A 12,421-nucleotide genomic window follows, 5' to 3' on the forward strand; every position below is an offset into this window, starting at 1 on the left:
ATAACTGATTAGGTCAGACTTGGGCCTTTGCTCCCATTTGCCTTGATTGGTTAGGAAGGTCACACAAATGTTTGGGCCAACCAGTTACAGAAAACCTGAGGCACAGCCTCTCAAATGAACTTCTGTTTTCCCACTCCTGCCTGATAGCTTTATTTTATTTCTTGTTATTGTTCGATTAAAGAGTATACATATTTTCTGTAAATTGTCTCAAATCCTTTGTAAAAGGAAGCAGGGTCAAAACAATTGGACAAACCAAAAATCGTTGAATCAAATAGGCAGTTTTTATCAGACCGCCTTTTGAATCTTCCAACAATTTGACTAAAATAAAAAATAAGTATTAGTGCTTTACGTATGTTTAAGCTAAATGGCTTTAACTTCCCGGGGTTAAGATAAATGTTTAGGAGGTTTTGGTGGGTTGGGGGGGTGACAGGCAGAACACCTTACAATATTCAGAGTTTTAAAATATTTTTTCAGAGAGTCAAAAAATTATTTATATCAGAATTCCCAGTCAAAACTTCCCATACTGAAGAGCTTCAAAGAATTTTCAGTCACAGGTGACCTAGAGATCCATTTTATCATTTCTCAAAGGAACAGAAATTTATGGAAGGAAGAATTAAAGGAAAATTAAAGGAATTAAAGAATTAAAGGAATTAAAGGAAAGTGTCATTGTAAACAGTTTTGAATTGAAATGGTATGGAGTAGATTTCAAAAGTAGGGTTTATATAAACGAGTTTTATTTTAATTACTGAGATAGCACCCAACAAAGTGGCCTGCTTGCAGGGGCTCCTCCAATGGCCTGATTGTGCAGAGTCATGGTTTTCAAACATCGGTGAGCATCCGAATCCCTGGGGGGGCTTGTCAGGGCGGTCTGGGTAGGGCCAGGTAATTCTCATATCCGACCAGTTCCCAGGTGAGGCTGGGGCAACTGGTCCAGGACCACACTTTGAGAGCCAACAGTGTAGAGCATGAGTTGTTTCTTAACAGAGATAGTAACACCTTTTGTTCAAGTTTTATGATGCCTTAGAATATGAAAATTTTGCATGCATACTGTATGAGGCAATTTAATTACAAATTAAATTGGTTTTGTTATAGCAACTTTGATTTTTAACACTAACAGCCAAATAGAAACATGTCATGTTCATGGCAAGAAGTTAAAACAATTCAGAAGTATATGAAAAAGATAAGAAGCATCCCAAACCACTTCTTAGAAATAACCATTATTAACAGTTTGGGATATAATCTGTCCAGAATTTTCTCTTTGCACTTTCAAGTTTATATACACAAATGAATATATTTTAGTTTTGCAACATAATCAGTCCTACAGTCTAAGTCTGCATCAGGATATGTCAATAAATGTAGAATTTCCAAATCCTTTTTGTTGGCTGCATAGTATTTCACTGGATGGATGGGCCATAATTTATTTAATCTCTTTCCTCTGTTGATGAGCACTTAGGTTGTTTCCTACTTTTTACATACTACAACATATTAAATGGTAAAAGTATTTTGAACATCTTTTGAATATTTGAGAAACTTAAACAATTTACATATTATATAGATAAGCAATGATAATATGAAATGTGACTGTTTCGTACTTTATTCTTATTAAACCTTATGAATGATGCTGAGAAAAATAATGTTTCCTATTCACATATGTTCATGTAGTTGGATTAAGGTGAACATCTTGAAATGTTCAATATATCCTCTAATCTGTGTCATGGATTTAGGTTGTGGATCTTGATCGTGGGTTAGTATTGAACGGAGAAGGAAGGTACCTCCAAGATTCACAAGGAAATCCCCTTCAAGTTAAACTAGGAGGAGATGGTCGAACCATTGTGGGTAAGTGAGAGTGTTTTGTTTTGTTTTGTTTTTTAAATTAATTAATTAATTTATTTTTGGCTGTGTTGGGTCTTCGTTTCTGTGCGAGGGCTTTCTCTAGTTTTGGCGAGCGGGGGCCACTCTCCGTCGTGGTGCGCGGGCCTCTCACTGTTGCTGCCTCTCTTGTTGCGGAGCACAGGCTCCGGACGCGCAGGCTCAGTAGTTGTGGCTCACGGGCCCGGTTGCTCTGCGGCATGTGGGATCTTCCCAGACCGGGGCTCGAACCCGTGTCCCCTGCATTAGCAGGCAGATTCTCAACCACTGTGCCACCAGGGAAGCCCGAGAGTGTTTTTTAAGGAACAAAAGCGTCCTGACTTAGCTGTAGAGTGACAACTTCTCTCTTTCTCCTCCTACTCATTTTTAATGGGGGCCCTTGAGCCATGTGGAAAGGAGGTGCCTCAGAAGGGGTCAGAACTTAGCTTCTTCCCTGATCCAACTGTCTTCTTACAGACTCCACCCTCTAGAAAAGGTGGCTCTTGACTTCATTCTTGGGATTGGGCAGCCCGAGAGCAGGAGTCAGCAAAGCAGCTTCTAAAGCCAAACCTTGTCCGCTGCCTGTTGTTATATAGCCTAGGAGCTCAGAATCGTTTTTACATTTTTAAATGACTGCCAGAAAATCATAGAATGATAATATTTGTGACATGTGAATATTATATTAAATTCACATTTCACTATCCATACACAAAGTTTCAGTGGAGCATAGAAACATGCATTTGTTGGTGTACTCTCTATGGCTTTTTTGCTGTGTAGTGGCAAAGTTGAGTAGTGGTTTCATAAAGCTTAAAATATTTACTCTCTGGCCCTTTGCAGAATAAGTTTGCCACCTTATTGTCCACAGTAACACTGAAGTCTTTAGGGATAGGAATGAAGAGGGGGAAAGAATTACTTTCCTTACTGGAGACTTCGAGTTATTGCAGGTAATGGGGCATAGCAATGACATATTTATATATTTACATAAGGTAGTACAGAGTACTGGATAATATAAATAGCCTAGAAATTTCTGGATAGCAGCAGATACTGCTCCCTCACCTGGTGTCCCTTTAATTATTTCTTTGCCTTTTACTGATGAAACTAGAAGCCTCTGAGAAGACATTTTCCACTCGCTTTTTGCTTTCCCTGTGTCCTTTCACCTCGTTGCACACAGCTTTTGCTTGATTTTGTTTCAGATCTGGAAGGGACCCCCGTGGTGAGCCCCGATGGCCTCCCCCTCTTCGGGCAGGGGCGACACGGCCGACCCTTGGCCGGTCCCCAGGATAAGCCCATTTTGAGCCTCGGAGGGAAGCCCCTGGTGGGCTTGGGGGTCGTCAAGACAACCACCCGTGCCTCCACCACCAGCACGCGACCGCCGACCGCCCCGCCCCCTCGGCCCACCACGACCAGCACCACGCGCCCAGCGACCATCCGAACCACTACGCGGTCAACCACCACTACCACCGCCCCGGAGCCCGCCACCCGCATCCCCACCTGTCGCCCCGGGACCCTGGAGCGACATGACGAGGACGGCAACCTCGTCCTGGGCTCAGATGGGATCCCGGAGTGCCACCTCGAGGAAGGTAACCGTCTGCGTTGTACCGGTAACTCGCGAGACGGCGCGCCGCGTTGCCAACTAGGGCCGCAGAGCCTGCGGGGCCGTGAGTGGGGCTGCACAGCGGAACGGCAGCCGCAGGCACTTGTAGCTCACGGGGTTTACCGACCGCGCTGTGTCACAACTAGGGAGGTCAGACTTGGCAAACCACAATATTGCGTGGGGCGTGCTTATATGAAAGCTTCTCGAAAATTCACATCTTCTCTAACATTCATCCTCTGTTTTATCTGGCAACCCTTGGCAGCACCCAAGTCAAAAAAGTCTGGCTTCTGAAACATGGGACATTGTTAGTTTGGACCAGTGCTTCCCAAAGTGTGTCCCTCTGGATATTAGTAGATTAGTATTTGTTATAATAATAATTAAAATATAATAATGGTTATTGTTATATAGTAATTTTTTTAAAAGGTTCTGTGATTAGTCGTGTGATGTAAACAAGGTGAAAGGAATTCCTTACTGTTGGACTCTAACCGTTGAATAGTCTCATTGTGAATTTTCAAGTAAAGTAGCATTTCCCAAGCATGTTTGATCAGCAGTCCCTTTGGAAAATGTTTATCCTTGCGTGGCAGCAGGGGCCGTCCACTGGCTAAGACTGAGCCCTTTCCCTGCTCTGGGACACCCAGCCAGGGCTGTCCTGCGCCCCTGCCCCCCTGCCGTGTCATCCTGTATCTGCCTCGGGCTCGAGAAGGCAGATTCACCCCCTTTCCCTCGGGTTGAAATGAATTGCAATGCAGGCTGTAAAGCTTCTGTCTTTTTAAGCTGATGCAGAGTGAAGACCCTTCATTTCAGGAAATCACACTCATGCCCTGAATTCTTACATAGCATAGTTGACCTGATAACCCCCATCATTGTGATCGTGAGTGCTGTCTCCAAACTGGGAATTCTGTTTGAAGTTAGTCTTTCCAAGGACAAGTTCCGAAGAAACAGGAACATTGGACATGTCTGAAAAATTCACACCGAAGAACAAGGAACCCACTGAAGAAGAGGACGACTGGGAAGAAAATTCTCACACTACCAACGAACCCAGTGAGTACAAATTGGAATTTACCCTTGGGTTTCCAGTATGAAAATATTATGTATTTTCCTTACTTCTGCATACGTTGATGTGTTTATTTTTTTACATTGAAGTATAATTAGAACAGATATTTGTTTAATAATTGGTTGTAAACAGAAGAGTGACTATTTTGGATTTGGTTCTAATTACTACTACTATTATTATTAATATTTTACATTGTCTTTTGTCTCCTCTGAGGTAGGCCTTATTGCATGTTCTTTGCATTTCCTTTGTATTTTGGGGCTTTTTAGTTGGCATGAAAGTCAATAGTTTTCTTGGTATTTTTGTTTCTTCTTTTCTTTGCAGATCATGATAGAGATGTGTATTTTTTACTTCACTCCTGTCCATTCGTCTGATAGCCTAGCCCAAGCCAAATTAGTGTTCAAGTGTTAATAATAATTTATCTCTAAAAGCAACTATACTCCAATAAAAATAAAAAGAAATAAAAAAGAAATGCAATGGTAGTTTAAAAAAAAAGTAAGAATTTACCTCTAGACAGCATTTTGAAAATAAGTACAAAGTCTTGGGAAAAAAAATTAAATTTGGGGAGAGCAACCTATCAACCTCAAACAATATCATAACGTACTATAAGATTTTAAAAATACTTCTGGGGGCTTCCCTGGTGGCTCAGTGGTTGAGAGTCCGCCTGCCGATGCAGGGGACGCGGGTTCGTGCCCCGGTCCGGGAGGATCCCACGTGCCGCGGAGCGGCTTGGCCCGTGAGCCGTGGCCGCTGAACCTGCGCGTCCAGAGCCTGTGCTCCGCAACGGGAGAGGCCACAGCGGTGAGAGGCCCGCGTACCACACACACACAAAAAAAACCCCAAAAAACTTCTGTATGGCTTACCTTGCTTTTTTATTTCTGCTGCTCCACTAACAACTTTATTAAACATTTTCTTCCTAGTATCATTTCTAATCATAGTTGTTTTTATTAAAAACATCTTTAATCGTAGGTTTCTTGAGACAGAAATCACATGCCATCAAGTTCTCCCTTTTAAAGTGTACAGTTTTTAGCATATTCATAGAGTTGTGCAACAAGCGCCACTATCAAATTCCAGAACATTTTCATCACCCTCCAAAACAAACCCTTATACTCATTGGTAGTCACTCCCCATTCCCTGCTCCTCCCAACTCCAGGAAACCACTAATCTACTTCCTGTCTCGATAGTTGCCTATTTTGGACATTTCATGTAAATGGAATCGTGAAATGTGTCCTTTTGTGTCTGGTTTCTTTCAATTAGCATAATTTGTTTTCAGGTTTCATCCACATTGTAGAATATGTCTGTACTTCATTCCTTTTATTGCTGATTAATATTCCGTTGTGTGGAGAGACCACATTTTGTCCATTTATCAGTTGATGGACGTTTGGGTTGTTTCCACCTTTTGTCTATTATGATTAGTGCTTCTATGAACATTGCTGTACAGGTTGGTTCTTTTTTTTTTTTTTTTTTTGAATTCCTGTTTTTAATTCTCTTGTGTAGAGCTGCTGTGTCGAATGGTAACTCTGCTTAACTTTTTGAGGAACCACCAAACTGTTTTCCATGGCAGCTGCACCATTTTTATTCCCACCAGGAATGTATGAGGTGTCCAATTTCTCTCCAGCTTCACCAACACTTGTTATTATCTGTCTTTTTCATTCACAGTGGGTGCGAAGTGGTATCTCATTGTGGTTAAGATTCATAGTTCCCTAATAACTAATGATGTTGACATAGCTATTTTTTTATACTTTCTGTGTATAGGTTCTGAAATTGAAAGTGAGCATGATTAAGTCTTGTGTCTAGATAAAGCCTGATTTGGTGAATTCATTTGATAAATGTTTCTTTATCATTGTACAGTGATTTCATTATGAGAAAACCCGTGTGGTAATTAGAAGAGGATGGAGTAGCTCTTGTTTTTGTTTTTCTAGCTTCATTCATAATTTTGGAAAATAATGTCAGCAAATCATCATTAATCATCTACTCCACATGGGTTGGGTTCTGTGGGAAACTTAGAAAAGTGGGTGACATAGCTGTGCCTCTGAAACCTCACAATCTAATGCACAATCTACCTAAAATTACAGTAGATAGAAACAGCTCCCTCTCATTAGGAAACCAAGTTGTTTATCTTTATGGCAGAGCAAGATGAGATAAAGATCCAGTTTCTCCAGGCCTGAGGCTTTGGTGTCTCGAGTCTCCTTTTGTTCTCTCGAGTCTCCTTTTGTTCTCTCATCTCTGTTGTCAGGTCTCATCACTTCCCACCGATTCTTCCTCCGTCACATTTCTTAGACTAAATGCCTCCATGGCTAGGCTGACCCAATTGGCCCAACACTCAAATTATTGCTCCTTACTGGGCTTCCTTACACCAGCCTCCACGCGCCTCCTGTCCAGATGTGCAGCTAGACACACATTCCTTGAATGTGACTCTGGGCCAAGCACTGTGCTTGCCTCGGAAATAGAAAGCATAGTCCCTGTTTCATCCACCACTGGAATGCAGCTGTCAGGGCTAATCCTGGAGAGAGGTAGAGGTGGAAGGGAACATCTTAGGGGGGAATTAGCTTCTAAAGACGGCTTGTAATTAGAAAATCACAGTCAAAGTTATTCACGAAAATCCTCTGCATTATCTGTAAAGTACAGTACAGTTTTGCCATTTCTTGGTTGAACACGTGCCAGTGGCCTCGACCTGCAAAAGCGCATGCTGTAAATGGGACATGGAGACTCAGGACAGACGCTGACGTCAGCGCAGCGACAGTCCCAACTCTCCCCCTCACACTTCACTCCCAGAACCACCTGTACCACGTCTCCCTGCCTCTTGCTCTGCTCTCGTGTTTGCGTTTTCTCTCAAGTACTTTTTTTGTTGTATTCGACGTACAGTGGGCCCTCTGTACCGCGGGTTTCACATCCACGGATTCGACCAAACTTGGATTCCTTGTACTACGCTATTTTATAAAAAGGACTCGAGCATCCACAGATTTTGGTATTCACAGGGGCTCTTGGGCCAATTCCCAGTGTATATCTAGGGACAACTGTAGTTCGGTTTATAATGTACACACCCACAAGTGCTGGGGCTCCATGAGTATACAACCAATATTTATCTACCAAGCAAATTTTGGCCATGGCACTTTGCAACCTAGTGACCTGAAATTGCTGTTGTAGGGATGATGATTTAGAACCTGTGTTGTGATCCCTGAGAGAATACCTGCCCGTCCAAGAGTCCCCTCTTCAACCCCCATATAGCCAACCATTTGTCATTATCTTCCATTGGCAGAGTCCTAACATTTTGTTTCTAGCCCTCCAATTTTTTTTTTTTTTTTTTTTTTTTTTGTGGTACGCGGGCCTCACTGTTGTGGCCTCTCCCGTTGCGGAGCACAGGCTCCGGACGCACAGGCTCAGCGGCCATGGCTCACGGGCCCAGCCGCTCCGCAGCACGTGGGATCCTCCCGGACCGGGGCACGAACCCGCGTCCCCTGCATCGGCAGGCGGATTCTCAACCACTGCGCCACCAGGGAAGCCCTAGCCCTCCAATTTTAAAACCATCTTTTCACATCTCTTAGTCTTGGCTCCCCCGGTTAAATCAGGCCCCTCTTTCCATTGAAAACACTGCTTTAAAATAGTGTTTGGGGAATAATCTTGTGTCATTAAATCATTCCAGTAATTTAAGCATTTGTTATAGAGGCCATAGTGTTTGCATATTCCTGTAAGCATAGATGCATATTATATGCTTGTTTCCAGCGTCTTGGTCCTCTTTCTGTCTCTTACACACACACACGCACACACACTTTTTGGCTTGCTGTGACTTCTCTATTAAATAATAAACTCCTTGCAGTAGAGACAGCGTCCTCTGCTTCATCTCACATTCCTCATGGTACCTAATTATGCATCTTTGGATATCTACACCATAGCCCAAGCCATAGGCATTCTCTGTTTTCTACTGAGAAGTCTTTTACCAGCGATCTTTGTTTTTCAGGTTCCATTTCGACAGCAGATCTGATGGTATCGTGTGTGTCTGGAAATGTTACAAGCCAGCTGTGAACATCTTCAACAACTTGTAACATGACCTTGGGACATGTTTTAGAAGAACATCAGTCATTGTGGAAAACAGTTCCCTCCTGCCACAACTCACTCTCAAGACAGAAAATACAAACAGAATAATTGAAAATTCACTTGAGCTGGACCAACCACATAATTTGCAAATATCCTTGGGTTTCAAACGGCTGGAATTTACCTTCTCTCTAAACTTCTAATGAGAATCTTTTTTATAGTTTTTAAAAGATATCTCTGGAGCTAAGACCTGAACATTTTGGGCTCATTTTTTTTCATATTTGTTTGGATAAACTACTCAAGAAAATAAACTTGAGTACCACATGGTTGGTGGCTGGCAGCTACTTCTATATGAAGAGGTGGAAGCTTTTGACATTGATTCTGGGTTGGCTTATAAAACATCCGGTTGTATGTAGCTCCAAATGCTTCGAAATGGCATTCAGGTGGGGCAAATTCTGAGGGTCAGCTTTTCCCCCAAAATTGTAAATCTATTTCATTACATCTGGAAGTTTCTTTTACTTGGAATCAAGATGGTGCTATTTTAGAAAAATTCTGCCTGACTTTATTTGGTCTTAAAACAAAAAAAGGAGCACTAAATCACTCAGTAGGATGTTTACTTTTGCCAGAAGACTTAACTGTCACTCATCTCAAGAAGTGATCCAAGTTCGCAGTTGAAAGGTATCGTTTCTGTGGCCTGGTGCTGGACCAGAGCGTTTCAGCTCCTCAAGAAATTGTATTTAGTATCAGGAATCCATGAAGGAAACCCTATACTTTCCTCTTTTCTCGCTCACTCCGGGATGCAGAAATTGTACAATTTATTCATTTTGACCTCATCAAAAATAATGATGAAAGGAAATGAACCTGAGCTGATAATGAGGTAAAACAAGACTACATTCTTGAAAGTTAAATGGACACAGGGAGGAAAATGGTTTCTGGGAAACAACAGCCAGATAACTCCAAACGTTAGGTTGTGTCAACATGAAAACCGTCTAATTTAAACCAGCCCAGAAGTAATTCCTCTTGGATCCAGACATATTGACATTGGAATGACCTAAAAACAAATCGCGTCTAATCGTTTTTCTCGAAATGCCCATCCCGAAAGGCGGATCATTTACAACTTCTCTTTGCTGACTTGCGTGGGCCCCGTGTCAGAACATCCCCATCACCACCACCCCCATGGTGAGGCAGGTGGGGGGCATGTCACGGGCCTCGGGTGTACGCGGGGCTTTTCATCGCAGAGGGGCCAAGCAGGCGAGGCAAGGTCGCCGCCGTCCTCGGCTGCTGGGGTTGTTTCGGCAGCCTCACACTCATGAAGTTACTCAAAGTAGGCTCAGACAAGGCTAGCTGAATGATTCCACTGGTGTATTTCTCAGGAATGACCAATGATTTCCTAGCAAGGAAACAATTCAAAATCGGTGCCTGTAATTTTTTGAGGGAAGGGGGTCGTTATACTTTCTAATTCAATTCCCCCTTCATTATGCTGCGGAATGACGATTCTAATAAAGTGCCTTAAGGTTTACAAGCAAAAGACGGGTTAGTCCAACTTTTAAACGGTGGCGGCAGTTTGATGACGTATAAAGAACATAGTCTTGGGCTTCCCTGGTGGCGCAGTGGTTGAGAATCCGCCTGCCGATGCAGGGGACACGGGTTCGTGCCCCGGTCCGGGAAGATCCCACTGGCCGCGGAGCCTGCGCGTCCGGAGCCTGTGCTCCGCAACGGGAGAGGCCGCAGCAGTGAGAGGCCCGCGTACCGCAAAAAAAAAAAAAAAAAAAAAAGAACATAGTCTTTGGAGCCGGGGCCTTCAAGCCCAATTCTGTTTCAGCTCTTTGTCCTTTACCAGCTCTGTGACTCCAGGCGTGTTATAAATCCTTGGTGTCCTTGGCTGAGAAGTGGGCACAGTGAACCCCGTTTATCTTATGTGAGGATGAACTTGAACAATATATATGTGACAGTGCCTGATGCCCAGAGGCAAGTGATCAATCCTAATTCCTGCTTGCTCTCTCCTCACACCCCCTCTGCCTTTCAAGTGTGCCTTGACTTGAGACTTCTGTATAATTGCTGTGGCTTCAGGTCAAAAGGAAGAAAGGAATTCCTCTGAATTTTTAAGGTGCCTCGAGATTTTACCGGCTACAAAGAAACGGTCTCCTTTTCGCAGCTGTGTCTTCCTCCCGCAAGTCGAGAAGGAATATATTGATCTCCTCCCACCTTCTCAAACAAGCTTCTGCTGAAAGGACCCAGATGGTGGACGCAAAAAATGCGTTTTTTGCTTTTCACTCACCTTTCCTAACGAGTGTCACCCGTGCTCGTGATGACAGTTCAGTCATTAATGATAGTCATTTTGACAATGGTTCTTATAATTAGGGCTTTCTGGAAGGCATCAAAAAACCACACATAAAAGTCTATCAGTTGCAATTAGAGGAGGATTTTGTAGTCATAATAGATCTCATAGTTTTGTAAATAAAGCCCTACCTGTTTGTGAAGAGAAGTTTGTAATCATTGGAATATTATTTCCAAACCTCTCATGCAAGTTAAGAAGTCTAATCAGTACAGATTTATCTCCTGAGTCAGTGAGAGAGGGTGGGAGCTTAGAGGGGCCGTGAAGCCAGACTGGAAGAGAGGAGAGACAGGAGGTCACCCTGCTTCTGGAACATGTGAGTGGCAAAGATCCAGGGGTTGGGGAGAACGAGGGTGCCATGGACAGAGGAGCTCCCGGAAGAAGGACTTTTGTCCCCATCCTGTTGGGTACCAGCTGCGACTCTCTGCTCTCCCAGAATGCCTGTTCTCAGGCCCACAACATCCCGGGCCAGGGGGCCCCTGGGCAGGTGGGGAGCCTGGGCTCAGCAGAGGTGGGAGGGAGGTCAGAAACAGCCGCCCCCCCCCCCCGCCCCGTGCTGGTCGGGAATGCTGGGGAGGTACCTTTGTTTTGATCCTTGAGATCATCCCAGCGTCCTTTTCTGAGTACGAAGGAGAGAAGGAAAACCTGGGTTCCAACTCTCTCCCCTCTGAGGAAGCTGAGGAGCCCCTGGCAGGGGACGCCTATTGCCCTGGAACCATCACGGGGCTGGATCGCTGTGCCCTTGGCGTGATGCTGAGGAGAAACCCTGGGGCGTTTGCTGACCCTTCCCCTCTCCTCCTCCACTAGATGAGTTCTCAGGATTGGAGACCGACACGGCAGTGCCCACGGAGGAGGCGTACGTGATCTATGATGAAGGTACTAATGTTTTTAAACACATTATTTGGATACTTTTCTGATGGGAGAATCTGACCTCAATTTCCGTGTCCTTCGGAACTCAGGGGTGGGTGGCAACGCTTAGGGAAGGGTGGCTATACCGTCCCCCTCCAGGTTACCCCCCACTACAGGTTAGCCTAAAGGAAAACAGTGTGCTTGATACACAGATGCAGCTTCCAGACGGGTTCCCTGAGCCCCCCTTTCCCTCCCTCTCCACCCCTCCTTCCTCTAGAGATTCTGGAACTGCTTCATCCTGAGCCTCCCTGTCCCCCATCCAACACCGTTAGTAAAATGACTTGGTTTAACCGAGTCTCAGCCTCCAGCCTTGACTCTTCCCATTCTCATTCTTTCCTTTCTCTCCTTTTCTAATTACATTAAAAAGTGCAGTGCTCTAGATGTGCGGATTTTCTTTTCTTTTTTTTTTTTAATCATAGCATGTTTTCAAGTCAAGGTCAGTTTCTAAGACAAAGAATACACGTGCCTTGCATGACATCGGAGCAGTCACTCCATCAACGGCAACTAATCCTGTCATTGTACTTACGACCCTGCGATGGTTCTGTGTGTTTTGTTAAGTTGCCTCGGAAATTGAAGGAATTCACGTGGAAATCTTGTCCCCGCCCCAGTGCTGGCCTTTGACACTTGGGATGTCTGTCCCTACTTTTGTGCT

The 12,421-nt window shown here is 44.1% G+C and overlaps 1 protein-coding gene across 2 annotated transcripts in view; it reads left to right on the top strand.

Moving 5' to 3' along the window:
* FNDC1 (fibronectin type III domain containing 1) overlaps positions 1-12,421 on the top strand; it is a 220,490-nt gene that overhangs the window by 186,361 nt on the left and 21,708 nt on the right. For both annotated transcript variants that reach the window (XM_067011110.1, XM_059083759.2), the window contains 3 exons: positions 1,725-1,836; positions 3,042-3,428; positions 11,668-11,736. In XM_067011110.1, the coding sequence (XP_066867211.1) occupies positions 1,725-1,836; positions 3,042-3,428; positions 11,668-11,736 (568 nt within the window). The remainder of the gene's footprint in view (positions 1-1,724; positions 1,837-3,041; positions 3,429-11,667; positions 11,737-12,421) is intronic.

The sequence above is a fragment of the Kogia breviceps genome, chromosome 13, assembly GCF_026419965.1.
Source record: "Kogia breviceps isolate mKogBre1 chromosome 13, mKogBre1 haplotype 1, whole genome shotgun sequence".
NCBI lineage: Eukaryota > Metazoa > Chordata > Mammalia > Artiodactyla > Physeteridae > Kogia > Kogia breviceps.